Consider the following 17,037-nt stretch of genomic DNA (forward strand, 5'->3'; position numbering starts at 1 on the left):
AGTTATGATTTTCTGGCTCATGGATGAAGGAAAAAAAATATATATATGTAATATATATAATACATATTTTTAAAAACGAGATTCCTAAAAAAGGAATTTCCCCCCTCTTGTCCAATTTTAAATGAATCTACTGGAAACATCCTACAGCTGCTAGATGTTTATTTCATTACACAATATAATATTTAAGAACTAAACTGAACCAAATGACTGGAAGCTCACTTAGAATATATGCATGGGTTGTTTTCAGAAAAGATGGGTATTTCTCAGATATAGAAGAAAAAGCAAGTCCTTTGCCATCTTTTAAACAATTGGTTTGAGTTTATTCACATATGGACACTCATTATGTTAAATCCACTGTGGACATGCCTCTTTGCATTCAGAGAGCAGAATGGTACAGGCATCCTATCTGGCTTTTTCACTCTCAGGATCCCCAGAGCAGTACCTGGCCCAGAATCAATGCTCAGTAAATGCTTGTGGCCTGGATGAGTAACTTACTACTGAAGGATTGCACATGAGATGCTCAGGATGTATTTGAGTGAATGTATGCATGTGTGTGTGCAGGAATTAATGACGGCTGAATCATCCAGCAATTGGGTTCCTATTTTGAATTATTCTTGAAGTAGTCGTGATAGATTTGGGCTGATTGCTGCACTCTTCCTACATCCCTACCCACCCATTGTCATTCTGTTTACTCATCTTCATTTGGTTGTCAGTTACTGTGTGAGCACCAGAGTGGCTGGCATGAAGGATAGTAGATTACAAGGCTAAGGGTGATAATGTCTAAGAAATATTTTCTGTCCTGAACAGTCTCTCTACCTTATATTACATGGTAAAATAAATAAATAGCTGCAGTGTGGGAAGAGACTCATTGTGCTAGATATCTTTTGACCCAATTAAAACTTAAAAGTGTCAGCTGAGCTGCCCAACAAGTCTCTGGAGGACATGCTGAGCTGGTGGGGAGGGGTCTGGGCGATAGCAGTGCTGGTGTCACTGAGGGAGGGGGACGTGTATGGAACTTGGCTTCACAGTTGTCCACGGGGCCTTAGGGTGCCTCTCTCATCTGTCACTCTATAAGCTGATTCTGTGTCTCAGGAGACAAAGTCCCTCCATTCACTTAGGAAAACACTGCTTAGAAATTCTCTCAATTAAGCCTTGTCAACAGAAGTTGTATTAGATTATAAATATAAAAATTGGAAATTTGGGTGGCTGGATGGGTATTGGGAGATGATTTTAACGTATGTTTAGAACAGAGTTATTTATTTTAGATTACTGGAAAGCTGCTGGTGATGCAGACTAATTAAAAATTAAAGTTACTCTAATAAGTTTCTAGTTGAAATAACGCAAGGAAGCCAAATAAGAAGGCTACAGGTTTAGCAGCAGACTTCATCTAGCAAACTGGATAGTTTGCATTGCCTACTATTAAAAGTAGGAAAGGAAATAGTATAAAACAATTAACCATGGATAGTGAGGTACTAAAAATTATTTCTATTAGTCACCCTTTGCTTGTGGGATTTCTCACTTCTTTTTTTTTAATATATCGAATGAAAACACTTCTATCAGACACAGAGAACCTTGTTGTGTAGGTGGTGGTGAGTCACATTGTGGTATTTTGTGTAATGACAGAAATCGTACAGGCTGAAAACCTTCAAGGTTTGTTCTCTGTGTGTACACATCCCTTTTGGGACTTAACACTCTCCGTTGTTTTCCATTTATGTCTTTCCTGACTGGTTAGGAATAGGTAATAATTCACTGAATGCACCTCTGTTTAAACAAACAAAAGTCGTATCTAACTTTCAGGTTTCCAAACCACTTCTATGAAAATAAAATACTGTTCTCAGGGTCATCGTGGTTAAAGTTTAAGAGCTGTGATGTCAATTCATGACTCCTTGATGCGAAGGTCATTTGCTGTGGTAAGGCTGGATGTTCATAAATTTAATGATTTAGTACAGCTGAATAATACCTTTTCGCCATCCGTTTATAAAAGGGTAATCTTTTTGTTGCCACAGTGTCACCCTTCAGCCCTCCACGGCCTTGTCTGGCCTTTTCCCCGTGATGTGGTACTTCTCACCGTGTCATGTGACTTCAGGCCTGTTCACTCGTCCCTCTGAGAGGGTTTGACTTATATCTGGTGGTGTTGAGTTGTGGGATGGGAGGCGAGGGTGGACGAGGGAGAGGGCTAAATCCAGGGAAGGCACTGCTGGTGTTGGGTGTATGTGAGGTGAACCCCAGGGGGCTGCTGCTTGCTGGGCATGTGGGAAACCTTTGGTGGGTGGGGTTAGGATGGGTGACTTGGGCCCATTTGCTGTGGGTAAATACCTGGTGTATTTAATTTGAAGGAGAAAAGTTAGCCTTGTGTGAATAATAAAATGTTGAAAATTCTGTGAGCTCTACACAGTGAGTCAGATGGATGATTACCTTGTCAGGGACTGTTTAAAAACCAAAACCAAAACCAAACAAAGCAAGCCAAAACAAGAAACCCAAACAACCCAAAACAGAAACACATACAAAACAATGAGTTGATTGGCAGGGTGACCCCAAGGACCTGTCTTAGCTTCTCCCTCTCCTCTTTTTTTTTTTTTTTTTTGATACGCGGGCCTCTCACTGTTGTGGCCTCTCTCGTTGCGGAGCACAGGCTCCGGACGCGCAGGCTCAGCGGCCATGGCTCCCGGGAGCAGCCGCTCCGCGGCATGTGGGATCTTCCCGGACCGGGGCACGAACCTGTGTCCCCTGCATCGGCAGGCGAACTCTCAACCACTGCGCCACCCGGGAAGCCTTCTCCTCATTTTTTTAATCTCCATTTCTCCCAGCGTTCATCATATGTCTTCCTACTTCTGTGTGAATATAGAGTTAGCTTAACTCATTAGAAATAGAAATCCTGAGTTCCTTTATTAGAGATTTCTCTTGTTAGCTGGAAACTCACTTGTTGTTGGCTTACTGAAATCTATTGACGTGGTAGATTTTCAAAGAATAAATATTAAATATTGGACTGAAGGTGTTATAAATAATCCCATATTTCAGTTTAGCTCACATCTCTGACAAGAGCTTTTCAACTCATTCAAGACCCTTATTGTATATTATCTCAAAATTCCTTCCCTTGCTTTTTTTAGCAAATCAATCCATTTCCTTAGATTTGTACTGTGCCAATTGTTTTCTGATTTAAATAGATTTCTCTATAGAGCTGCCTGCTTACTCTAGAGTGTAGGACTGGTGGGGTTTCTTTGTACAGAATCTTTTAGAAGTGGGGCTTGATAATATGCTTTGTTAGGGATGAAACCTAGAATTTTAGTTCCTGCAGCTGGGCTTCCTTCAGAGTTTTTTCTTCTTAATAAAAAAATGTCTAATTATTACCTTTTCTCCAAGATATTATAACTATATGAAATATTTTATAAAGTTATGAAAAACATAATTGATATCTTCCCCAAGAAGAAAAGCCTTTAGGGTTTTATTCGTTGCTTTCAGTTTTTAAGAAACTTGAGCTTTCTGTGGAGAGGAGTGATGCTTGGTGCTGATGTTTCTTTTTCTTTCATTTGCTAAATCATTTTCCTTTAACTTTTAAAACTCTGTCCAAGAAAGAATAATATGAAAAAAAAAATTCTTTGGCCGATGAAAGGAGCTAGGCCATCCCAGTCTTAGGTATAGTAGCAGGAACTAAATTTATGCTATTCATCTTTGCATTAATTGCCAATCCCCAAAACAATATCTGACATAGCTGGATTGCAAAAAGAAAAAAAAAAAAAGTAAGGTGAGAGGTAAAAAGTAAAAGTAAGGTGATCTAAAAGCAACTGGGATGGAGGTTGGGCTAATAACTACATTTGTTTGTTAATCTTAGTGAAAAACTTGGCTATTGACCGGCAGAGGAGCCAATAGTCTTCTCTAGTCCACCACTTAGGAAAAACAAAAAACACTGAAAATGTTCTTCAGGACTTCAATCATTAATATTAACCTATCACCTAATTTAATGTTAAGGGACATTGGGGGAAACATTGCCTATCTCTTGGCCTACGTGGAATGCATACTAATAGAATCTATGTAATTTCCAAGGAAAGGACAGGAATATTTCATGGAAGTGATCACGGTTTCAAACAATAATTGTATCTGAAGTTGTCCCATTTCCCAAGTTGAACTACTTACACTAAAGAGCTCTGCTTTTTCCCTTTCCCTCCTCTTCATACATTTGTTTTCAATCAGTTTCTCTTCTAAAGCAATTCCTCGGTTTATCTAATGTTCAACCAGAATTTTCTTTCCTTACTGTGTACACAAGGCTCTATTTTCTCTACTCTGAATTCTTTGTTTTCCTGGGGCTCCAACAACCAGGCTTGATTTTTTTTTTTTTTTTTAGAACTTTATTGAGATATAATTTACAAGCCGTAGAATGGACCCATTGTAAGTGTACGGTTCAGTGCATTTTTCTAAATTTATACAGTTTTGCAACCATCACCACAATCCAGTTCTAGAACAGTTCCATCACCTCATCTCCTCTTGTGTCCATTTGCAGTCTGTCTCTGCTCCTGCCTGTGGCCCCAGGCAACCACTGATCTTCTTTCTGTCTCTATAGATTGACTTTTTTTCCTTAAAAAATTCATGTAAAGAGATACTATCTGAGGTACAGTGATCCTAATTGTTTTGTTTTCCATGATTGCCTCTTTCAGTATTTGAGTTAATTATCAAAATGAAAAATTCTTTTGTAATATTACATTGAAGTAATTTCATAGCTTTGAAGAAACTAATGTGTGAGATGATTTCAAATTAGTTTGTACTCTGTTATTTTTCCTCCTTGCATTAATTGTGCTTCCATTCCCCAACTTGCCCAGCAGTGTATCTAAATGAGTGCAAGTATCTGGAAAAGAAAGAAGGCAAAAGCAATCCATCCATTTTGTAACCAGAGAATGACCCCAAGAGTGGTGTCTGTGAGATGGGGTGTAGCTTCAAACACAGAAGGTAAAACTAAAGCTAGCAGCTTCCATAAGAAACCATAGAATATTTTTTTTGATCTGCAACTTGCAAAGATTTCTTGCAGAAGACAAAAAGCACTAACTCTAAAAGAAATAATAAGTTATATTTTATAAAAAAACACTTAGTGATCAAAATAGACTGTTAACAAAATGAAAAGACACAGGTGAGGCAAAATACTCTTCAGTACATACCTCTGACAAAGGACATGTTTTGCAACAATAAGACAGACAACTCAGAAATGAGCAAAAGATTTGAGTAGATACCTCATAAAAGAATGCATATGAACGGCATGTGAACTTGTGAAAAGGTATATTCAGCATCAGTTGTCATCAGGAAAATGCAAATTAAAACTGAATTTAGACACCACATAAACTAGGATGGCTAAAATTAGAAAGATGCAGCACCAAATGTTTGTGCGAATGTGGAGTAACTGGAACTGCCATATATTGCCCGTGGGAGAAGCAGTTGTACAATGGCACAAGCAGTTTCAGACACGTAAAGTGCAAAAACCACTTCAGTGTAAAGCTTTGCCAAACTTGAAAACTGTATACTTAGGAGTGTACATTTACTGTACGTACATCTTACTGCAAAAAAGAGAAAAGAATGGGTTTTAATCTTCGAAACTCATTGATCTTCACTATGTCCCACAGTAATCCCCTCTCCTTCCTTCCCAGCTGCCCCACCTTCCCTAACCTTACTTTTTTCTTTGCAATCCAGCTACGTCAGATATTGTCTTGGGGACTGGCAATTAATGCGAAAATGAACAGAACAAATTTCATTCCTGCCCCCTGGGGATGAGTCTAGAAAGGGAGTCATACATGCTGATCACATAACTGCAGCAATGTGATAAATGCCATAAGGTTAGGAGAGCAGAGAGGGGCTGCCCACCCCAGGAAAGTCAGGGTAGAGTTCCTGGGGGGATTAGCAGATCCCTTGAAAAAGCTTAGATAAACAGGATTGATTCTTAGACATGGTGGGAAGGGCTCTCTAGGAAAAGGGAACAGCATGTGCAAAAGATTCAAAAATGGGCAACTTGTGATCCCACGTGCTGAAAGGTGGCTGCTGGTGGTGGGGGAGGGGAGGGGAGGGGGGGGAGGTGACAGCCTGGGCAGCAAGGTGGGGCAAGTCAGCAAAGGCCATACCATGAAGGGCCCTACCTACCAGCTAAGGAATTTGGACTTTATCCTAAGGAGAGGAGCTGTCGAAGCCTTCTGTCCTCTTGTCTTCCTAACTAGAACCTGAATTCCATGAGATCCAGGTCTGTTATTCATCTTTGCATCCTTTGTAATGTCTGGACACGGTCCTGGAATGGGTAGGACATCGAGTAGGTGTTGATTGATCTCTAAGGCTGTGTGATAGTCTCTTAGAATCTTGCATGCTTGTTTCAGCCATATTATTAAAACGGAATGAGTCAGAGCAGAGATACTTTTGGAATGGAGAGATGGGGGTCTCATTACACTCTGGGCATTGTGCCTAGGCACTCCCAATTATTATTTAATCTGTGTCACTCTCCTTGCTCAGATCTACCAGTGACCTCTGATTGCTCTCAAGATAAAGACCAAAGCTCACAGTGGCCTGCAAGGTTGCTGTTCATTCACTGTCTGCAGTGCTTTTTACCTATTTAATTCCTATTCATTTCTCAGGTCTACCTTCAGTCCACTCACAGCCTTCACCGCCCCACCTCTCCCCACAGTAAGTGGGTTCTCACAGCTCAGCTCCGTGTGACCGTCCCTCGGACTGTGTGATTATTTGATTCCCCTTCTGCCGCCTCGAGCACATGAGCTCTGTGATACCTTTCTACCCCCTGCATCTACAATGCCTAACATTTAGTAGACACTCAAAAAATGTTTTGGTTGCATGAATTTGGTTGCTTGAGAGAAGGCTATCAGATATATATTATTCTCATGTTTGAGGTGAAGAAATTGAAGTTCAGAGGTTAAGTCACCTGTTGAAGGTTACATAATCCGTAAGAGCCAGACCTGGAACTCAGGGATGTCTGACAACAAAATCCTCCTCTTCGTGCGAACAGACAGTCAGCAGGCCCAGCAGGCCGTGAGTGCAGCTCATGGATGCATTTTCCTATTAGCATCAGTGTCATGGCTCTACCCACCTGTTGAATGATTGATAGAATAATAGGCTAGTGGTTAAGCACATGGCTCTGGACCCAGACAGTCTAGCCTCAAGTTCCTCCTCCACCATTTACTAGCTTGTTACCTTGAGCAGGCTGTTTAATCTCTCTGATTTAATCTCTCAGCTTCCTGGAAAGTGGGGTAATATTACCCACTTTATAGGATTATTGTGAGGAAAAAACTAGATTAATCCATATAAAACGCTACTATTAAGCGCACAGAAAGTGCTCAAAAATTGTTAGCTATTACTATTATCACTACCTGTGTATTCCTTCCCATTTTCTTACTATAATCCCAAATTATATCCAGAGGACCTATAGCAGTTTTTAATTTTTTTATTTTATGGAAATTCTCTCCTTGCCTGGAGCCATCTGCCCTTAAGTCCTAGTTCAACTGAGTCCTCTCAATTCAAGCTTGGTCATTTCTGTGTCTCAGCAGAAGCAGAAGGTCTCTAATAGCAAAATATGGTAATATTAATCCTCTTTGCCGTGAGTTTCTAGGTTTTTAGGATTTACACATTTCTTCGCACCTCTGTTCAGTGAGGAAAAACACAGTGCTGAAGTGTAGTAAAGGAAGCAGTATTAATAGCACTGTTCTCTCTCACAAGTCACAATCCTTTCCCCCAGATTAAGCACCGTATCATCAAGCTCTTTGAATAACTGACCTGACCCCTGCTCCCAGAAAACCCTAATTGTTGGGAAGTGATTTATGTCACCATTTTCCCCCCATTCATTAATACGTGAGAGCAGGTGTAACTTACAGGAAATTAAAAAAGGAAGAAAGGAAGAAAAATAATTAGTTCACATATATAATGGTTGCACACCAAAATTTTAACATTTTTAACATGTTCCCTTATAATGCAATTTTCTGTAAATATTTTTCATTCCTTCCCTGGTTTTCCATTGTTGAAATTCTTAACTAATTTCTTGTGGTTAGGGTGTAATAGTGTGTGGGTGTGTGTTTTAATGACTTAACTGTTGACCTTGCTCTTAAAAGAAAATAGCCCCTGATTTGTATTTAAAGGATGAGAGAACTAACTGCAGTAAGGTTGCCCCTGCCTGTGCCAGGCATTGCTGCCTGCTGAGTTGATGTTGCAAATCTTCATCCAGCCCTGCCAGAGAAATGACACGCCCATCCTGGAGGTGAGGAAGCAGAGGCTTAATGAGATGAAGAATTTCCCCTGGCAGCCAGCATGTGTCAGACCTTGCGTGGCTAGGCTCTGGAGGTGCAGGTGTTAACAGGATAGGGCATAAGGGGATAACCAGAAGCAAGCCTGGTAAATTAAGTTGGGGTTATAAATAGAAGACCTCAAAAGACAGGCTGAGGGATATATAATTAATTTTGCAGGCAGTGTGGAACTAATGACATTTTGCACTTGCTCCCCCCTGCTCAGTCCTCAACGCTAGGCGATCAGTGATGGAAGGAGCCTTCCAGGTGATTCTGTTGCTCACTCAAGTCTGAGAACCGCTGCTGTAATGTATCTGTGGCCATGCTGTGGGAAGGGTGGAAAGGGCAAGGCGGAACTGTGGGAAGGCTGGTGCCAGAGCCAAAGGAGAGGTGATTAGGGCATAAGTTTGGGTAGTTTCATTGGAAACAAAACAAAGGGAAAAACTGTGAGATTTTTCAAGGAAGAAATGATAGGACTTGATGACCCAGTGAAGGTAGGGGTATAAGATGGGAGGCCATTGTTCACGAGTGGCAGAGCTGCAGATACACCCCAAAGGCATTATACGCCTCAGATATTTGAACCTCATTATTGTGCCTTAATTTATAGCAATTTAAAATATGTCTCACACCCATCAATCTGCTGCCCTTAACTAGATTTAACTTTCCCTATAGGGATAAAAATGTACCAGACGCTCAATACCAATAATAATGTTGACCATGGATTGAGTTATCAAATGCCAAGAACTATTCTCTATGCACTTTACAGTCATTATCCCATTGTTGTTCATTAGTTATGGATGCTCATAAATTGCTTTCTGTTAGTGTCCAATCTAAGCTGCACACCACTATAATATTAATGTTCCAGACCCTGACCTGAGAGGCTGAGTCTGGGCTCTGGAGTCCGGTGGCTCCAGGCCGAAACCTCAGCCCCATCATTTACCAGGTGTGTGGTCTTTGAGGAGTTTACTTACCCAACCTTCTGCCATAATTTCCCCCAGCTGTATTACAACAGGTATTATTACTACAACGAGGATGTAATCATGAGTGGAATTCTTAGGGTTGTTGTGAGAGCTTAAATGAGAAAATGCCTGCACAAGGCTTGACACTTAAAGTACTTAATAAATATTGATGATGCTTTTGGTGATGCTTATGGGGATGCAGATGTCACTCCCTTGCTCAGAACCTTCAGTGGCTCTTCTTGGTCAAGAAAATAAGCTCCTTAATCTGGCATTTAAGATTTTCCACCAACAAGTCACTCCTTACCTCTCAAACCTTTCACCTGATGATTCTTTGCATAAACCCAGTGCTTCAGCTAAGCTGGTCAGTGTCCCCCGCAAACACTCCAATCCATTACCATATCCCAGCCTTTGGTTCTGTTCCTCCACCCCTCTCATCATGTCCCTCAGGGCCCATCCTGCTAGTCACTGTTTGTGGAGCCATCCTTACCAAACCCTCATCTGCAATACGATTAAATCCTTCCAAGCTCTGGAGTTTTAAAGGCCTTTAATGTTCGATGGACCCTCTGGAGCTTTAAAGGCCTTTAATGCTCGATGGACCCTCTGCAGCAGTACAAGGTGGCCCAGAACAGTTCTGCCTGTGTTCAGCCCCCTTTCCCTACCCTTCAGTAAATGTAGGGCTGTGCCTGTCCCTCTTACTGTGCTTGGTGCCTAGCCCCAGGCCAAGGACCTGCTTTCTTCGTGCTGGTAACATACACCTATACTTAGCTTCTTGGTTCTTCCCAAGTTCATTTAAATATGTGTTGGTGTTGTTTTCTCACCCTGATAATGCCAATAACTTCCCTTATAGGAATAATTTAATCTGTGAAATAATTATTATTATTTTTCTTCTCAGGATGAACTTGACCTCACAGACAAACACAGGGAAGCCATGTTTGCACTTCCAGCAGAGAAAAAATGGCAAATATACTGTAGCAAGAAAAAGGTAAGCTATTCATTATGATTATGGTTAACTGGAAAATGATCATTTTGGATGCCCTTTGCTCTCCCATTTCACCACCAGAATTCAGGCAGCTCTCTATAAGGTAAAAACCAGATTGAATGTGTCCTGTTGTGGCCTCGGTGCTACATGCAGTAAAGGGCCAGCTCCTTGGATGTTGTTTTTATCAACACTTCATTGCACCCCGCACCTCACACCATTATTCATAACGCTGTGTAAATGAGACCCAAAATAACATCAGCTTACAGAAGACTGAAGTGTTTTTCCCTTGTCCTTTACATGAAAGTTTGTGTGTAGGTAGGTGAGAACTAACACTGTGGTTTCACAATTGTGGTTTCACAATTGTGGTTTTCACAGCCCTCTGTGACTCCCTTCTAACAACTTTCCATTTCGCCATCTCTAAGGTGCTGTGGGGTGGCTCTCCAGCCATTTCACATTCCAGACTAGGGGTGGAGGAAAGGGGGAGGCACAGGCTCCCCACGCCCCTACTCCTAGGGCCACATCCGGGAGTTACAGACCTAAATTCCCCTCACGTCGCACTGTTAGCTACGTGGCCACGCTCCCCTGCCAGGAATGCAGTCTTATTCTGGGCAGTCATCCACACATAAAAGCAGGGGGTTCTAGTACCTTTGGAGGAGGAGAGAAAGGGTATCGGGAGCAGCAAAAAAACCGAACTATTCCCTAGCCTAGCACTAGGCATCACCCTATGGACTGTATCTCCTTCAGTAATGCTCACTCTGCCATCTTTTAAACCCCTGTGGCAAATTCTTAGACTGTTCTCTCACCCATTTTTGGAACCAGTGCTGTTCATGGCCACCTTTTGCCACTTTTCCTTCTGTTCTAGGAGAGACTTAAATCAAGACGGGGAAGTGGGAAAGGTAGGGCTAGCACCTAAGAAAAATGTTACCTCTCCAACAGGAGTGGGCACTCAATTACTAACCTCTGGAAGCAGGGAAACAGGAACAAAATATAACAATCCAGTATCTTGTCAAAACACGGTGTCAGCCAGGGAAACCTTTTCGTAGGGGACTAGGATGCATTTGGGGACCTCCATTTACCCCCATGGCTGCCCCCCACCCTTTGCCGCCTTGTGTAATTGGCATGCCCCCCTCCCGGGAGCATCTCTCCAGCAGTGAGCCTGCGTGTGCCCCTTTCCCGCCAGGTTTTATAACCTTTGTAACGCCAGCATCTGATCCTTGGAAGCAAAGGTAGGATGAATGAACCACTGAATTGTCATGAGTGTTATACTGGACTCTCAAACAATCTAAAGCACATTTAATTTTCCACATTGATAAAACCATGTGTGGGGTTTGGTTCCCCGGGCCTTTGCTGAGAGACGTGTCCAGCTCTAGCCTTTCAAGATGATTTCTGAGCCATTATCAGATCAGATCAGTTGGAGCATTAAGGGTTCCTAACCCCGTGGTAACCAGTAAGATGTGTTTGTGAAAGAGTATATCCTCTTCTCCTCTTTCTCTCTGTGCACATCTTACCACCTAGAAAACCTCTCTTCTGTGGAACTGATGGTCAGTGGCTCAGGAAACAGATTTTAAAATGAAATAATTTTAAAATGAAAATAAAAATGTGTCACGTCGTGTTCTGAAAGTGATGGTAGTGTATGGTCTTGAAAACAAGAGAACTTCCCCTGCAGCTGTCTTCAAGACCTGACCCCTAGAACTGAGAAAGAAAAGTCCTTAAGTGCCTGAATACACACAGGACATTGTCTATTTTGGCTCATCCGAGCGCAGATTTTTTTCTCAAAATTAGGAAACAACATGAAGCGGGGATTGAGAATATGCACTAGAGGAAAGGAAAGGGCAGGAAAATGGGAGCAGCTTACTGAAGGGAAAGTTTTCTTCTTTCCCAGATTTTATTACACCCTTGACGGCAATTGAAAGTTAATCATGGAAACTACTGGCCCTTAGATTAGAAAAGGCAAACCCTGGAGGATAGTAATGACCTCAGGCTCACAGCTGCTGCTCATTTTTCAATTTCCAGGCCTATCGAATCCCCTTGCAAACCTTGTCTCCTGTGTGCGTGGCGGGTTGGCTTTTTGTAGGAGGATGGATATGGTTGTGGCCACTGGCCTCAAATTCCCATTTCCTGACGGATGGGCTCTTCCTACGAGTACCTGGCCGGTTTGCACAGATCTTTGGAAATGCAGTTCTCCTGCTAGCTTCATCTCCAGCAGCTTGGATTCCTTTTATGACTTAGCAGTGGTGTGGCTGAGTGGGAAAGCCATCTTAACTCTTTGGCGAATCCCATGGGTTTATAGATCTGCCTCACATTAAAATGGCTTGACTAAGGATTTTCTTGATTAGAGCTTCTCAGACTGTTAAAACTATGCTGTGCCTTTGGTCTGAAACTGACCTTTTGGGGCCCCGTAATAAATCGGGAAATGGCACAATGAATAAGAGAACACACAACCCTCAGCACGAAAAGGGCGCGATGTTTGTCTCTCTTCCGAGAAGGTGATCTCCTTCAGGACAGGTTGCCCATTCTCCGAAGGAAACCCGTGGTGGCCGTCCTTAACGCTGAGAACAGATTGTTTTCCTTGGACCATCTCTTGAGTAACCTTTTCAAATCAGACGTGTCACCAGCAAGCCTGACCACATCTATTTCTCAGGCCGAGGCGAGGGAAAGCTACACCCCTATGGCTCCTTCAGACTTTCCATCTTTCAAGATTAGAACCCAAGGCATCGGAGATGTTCTCACACATAGTGAAGCCATAGAGTAAGGGCCCACAAACGCCAACAGAAACAGAGTTGGTGAAAAGCAGGCTTTCTGTGTAAAAGTGCACAGCAGTTGTGGAGACAAACGGGGCTGGGAACTGAAGATGGGGCCAGGCCTTCCTTGGCCAAGTGGCTCTTTTCCATCCAGTAGAGACTTGAGTCCCAGCAGTGGCTATCTGCTTATCAAGTTCTGTGTTCATTTCTCAAACGGCTCTATCTGAGTCCTCTGGTTGAAAACCCATTTCCAGAGCCAAAATGAAAACTGCAAAAGTATTTCTGGGGCTAAAAGAATTGGAAAGAAATTAATTGGAATTTTGCCTAATTGAGTAATCCGGGGGAGAGCAGGAGATGGATGTCGCAGCCTTGAAAGTCCAAACAAATCTGTAAAAATGACTGAGCCAGTTGGTCAGCCGTGGTTCGTCCTATGCCGCCATCCACTGTCAATTTTTTCAACTTTTACGAAAGGTCCAAAAAAATGTTCTGTTGGTGGGGCTGGGGGTATTTTCAAATAGGAAATGTTTGTGGTTCTTATCTTTAAAGGTAATTCCCTTTTTAGTTCCAATCACAACATGCTCTTTTGTTTAAGTGAGGTTTTTCCCAGTCTTGAGCCAGAAACTGCATCTGTTAACAATCTTTTGGATTTTAAACTGAAGCCTTTTAAACAATGAACCATCTGACCACGAAAGGCATCTGGCCATGCTGTATTTGCTTATTGTTAACATGATTTTTAAACCCTGGGAAAAGTAAGGAGTAGGTCTTCAGAGAGGAGAAACTAAGATAGCGTACGAGCTATATTATGGCAACAGCAATCTTATCAGTAGAGGCAGAAAGGTTCTTTAATCACACTTCTTCACAGGAGCTGCAATAGTTGTGTCACTTAACCAGTCCTTGTAAGTGTCCAGAAAATTCTTGTTCCCCCTCCATGAGCTTCAGGGTTCACAAAGTCAGTGAATGGGGTTAGAAGCTGTTAGCTGTAGTAGCATCAGATATTTGAGGCAAAGATCAGAATTTGATGACTGTACCTAATTTTTCTTCCTTCCATTTCTGATCCCTAAGCCAAGGCTTAAGTAAATGACTCTAGATTCTCCATATTACATTTCTGTATCTTTATATATATACATACATATATATATATATATATATATATATATATTTGGTTGCATCAGGTCTAGTTGTGGCTCACAGGCGCCTTAGTTGCAGCACGTGGGCTCCTTAGTTGTGGCAGGCGGGCTCCTTAGTTGTGGCCTGCCAACTCTTAGTTGTGGCATACATGTGGGATCTAGTTCCCAGACCAGCAATCGAACCCGGATCCCCTGCATTGGGAGCACGGAGTCTTAACCACTCTGCCACCAGGGAAGTCCCCATTTCTGTATCTTTTGAGGTCTGCTTTGGAGAAGGTGAGTTTTTAATCTACTGCTGAGTTTGACTCTAGTTTAATTAAATCACTCTAGAATCTTGTCTAACCTGGCTGCAGTTGAGCCGTTAAGCTTTGTGGGAAGTGCTGATCTGGTGATAGGCATGTTCTGAAGACATCTAGGAAAAGTGGCTGAAAATTCTCCTGATACCTTTCATTCACTCCCTTTATTTGGTTCACATATCCTAATTGGATCACCTCCCCACTCCTCTCCACAAGAAGGAATTCTCCTTCACCACAAACACAAAAAGATGTATGGTGAATGGTCATCAAGATCTTTTAGATCCTGGAGAGTCGAGGCCCTCCTGTGTTGGGATCATGGGGAGGAAGCGGTTTGATCAAAACAGGGATTTAAAGGAACATATGCTAAAGTAGTGGAATTAGAGACAAAAGGAACCATCGGTCTTCTACACGACTGTCAAACAAACCAGCTGGACAACAAGGAAGTGGGATGTTGATACATTAATCCTCTGGTTGTTCAGAGTCTCCTAATGGGAAGGGAAGAGGGAGGAGAAGTTAGGTCTCCTCTTCCTTCGTTACTGTAGTTGTTTGAATATGCAGTAGAGTGAGCGTTAGGTTTTCAGGTGCCCACTTTGCTAGATGTCAAGATTTGGGAGAGGGAGCCAGTAAAAGGGAGGAAACTAGATATCCGTAACTGTATTTCTAGACTTCTTTAGAAGTACCTGGTTTGATCTCCTGTCATTGAGTTTTCACCCTGATAATGGATTCCAGTTGGCCTTTGTGCTCCTAAGTGCTAAGGGGTTACAGAATGTGGCAGACATAAAAAAGATTAGAAATGAGATCGGGCCGTCTTTCCCCTTCTACTTCTCTGAAGAACAGATGAGGGAAGCACAGTAGCTGGAGGATAATGGATATTTCCAGGCTCTGAAACTCGCTGCCTTGTCTGCATGTTCCCTGGCTGTGAGAGATGAGGATGTCTGTTTAATCCCAGATTGAAGCAGTAAAAAAACAACAAGCTTTACGGATCTGGTGCTTCAGTCAATGAAGCAATGCAGTTGGTAAAGGACTAGTTGGTGTGTGATTCACCCCGACGCGTACTGAGTACCTTCTCTGGGGCAGACTATTGGCTAGATTCTGAGGATGATTAAACAAGTAAGTCAGATTTCCTGGAGTGGATGATCCAGGTAGAGGAAGCAGATAAAATCAAATAACTGACAAGTCTTTCCATGAGCTCCATACTAGGCTAAGCAGACAGGCTCTGGGGCACAGAGGAAGGAGCCTCCAAGCTTTGGGGTGTGTGTGTGTGTTGGAGACAGCAGTTCGTTCCTTCACCACTTTGACCCCTCCCAGGGTTATGCCAGCGAGGGACCTGTTGCTGTCGTCATGCTTGCATCCCATCATCTAGAAATGGGCTCCTTTTCCATCATCTAGAAATGGGCTCCTTTTCCAGCAGCTGAGCTATGTTCACATATGCTGTACACTTTCCCTCTTGATTTGTACTTTGTTCTTTTTCCTTTTTGCCAATGCTTAAAAGGTCAAGTTAAGACTGTTGGGTAATCTGATCTTTACTAAACACAATTTCTAGGGCTTGTTAGGAAATCTGTAGAGAGGCTTAAACTTTTGAAACATGAAGACACTGAGGGGAAGACTGAAATAACTGAGGTTTGTTCAGCCCAGAGAAGAGAAGTCAGGTGAAAACACCAACTCAGTCTGTTCACTGGGTGTGCATACCCCAGTGAAACTGTGGTATCTGTCAAAATATTGCCAATTCCAGTGGTAAAGAGCAGTTGCCTCAAGCCCTCCCAATAAAAACTGCCCTGACAATCTGACCTTTCCCCCAAGGGCCCACCAGTCTTCCTTCATGATTCAGGGACTCAAGGGTTAACTCCTGGCATGACAAGCAGGGGATGCCAGGACCCTGTTCCCATATTGCATCATTAGTTCTGATTCATTGATGCCCATGTTACACTGTTGATAAATATTTTGAACATTGGCCTAAGTATGAGATGCTGATGGACCTAAAGATGGTGGCCAAAACCATTTGATAATACGTACCCAGAGCCTGAAACATGCGTCTTCCAGGAGTTGATCCCATGGAAATGATAAAAGATGCAGGCAAAGAACTATGTGTGAGGTGTTCTTTGCAGTGTTGTCTGTGAAAACCAGTGATGGTAAACAATTTAAAGGGGGATGGTTGTATTATCGTACACAACCATAACAGTATCTTGCTCCCACTGAAAAGTCATGCTTTCAAAGAAATTTTGATGACATGGGAAACTGCTCAGCATGTAATGATAAGGTTTAGAAAAAGATGTAAAACTGTATAATCAGTACGATCAAAAGTTTGCAAAGAGTAGATATAGAAGTAGGCAGACAGAAACCATTGTTTGGTGGGATTGTGGGTGGTTTACATTTTCTTCTTTATACAAATATTTCCCAAATTTTCCACAGTGCATTGTTCTCCATCCTACCTTGGGATAAGGTTGTTTTGTTTTTTTCTGATTACAAAAATAAAATTGCTCTTTTAAAAAAAATGTGTAGAGTATATTTTATATCTGTCAGTTTCAGTCAGAAAAGCAGGACTACTGGGGGAAACACACACACAAAGCAAAGAGATTAACCCTTATATAATCATGCAAGCTAGCTAAGCACTCCCCCTAAAGCTGCTGTCTTTGCTTCATGTCCCTGGAGTAGGCAGTTGGGAAGGAGGGTGGATGTAAAGTGGGGA

General features: G+C 42.2%; 1 protein-coding gene across 2 annotated transcripts in view; it reads left to right on the forward strand.

Moving 5' to 3' along the window:
- DAAM1 (dishevelled associated activator of morphogenesis 1) overlaps positions 1-17,037 on the forward strand; it is a 180,242-nt gene that overhangs the window by 75,571 nt on the left and 87,634 nt on the right. For both annotated transcript variants that reach the window (XM_032623414.1, XM_032623415.1), the window contains exon 3: positions 10,101-10,190. In XM_032623414.1, the coding sequence (XP_032479305.1) occupies positions 10,101-10,190 (90 nt within the window). The remainder of the gene's footprint in view (positions 1-10,100; positions 10,191-17,037) is intronic.

This window comes from Phocoena sinus, chromosome 2 (genome assembly GCF_008692025.1).
Source record: "Phocoena sinus isolate mPhoSin1 chromosome 2, mPhoSin1.pri, whole genome shotgun sequence".
Taxonomy (NCBI): domain Eukaryota; kingdom Metazoa; phylum Chordata; class Mammalia; order Artiodactyla; family Phocoenidae; genus Phocoena; species Phocoena sinus.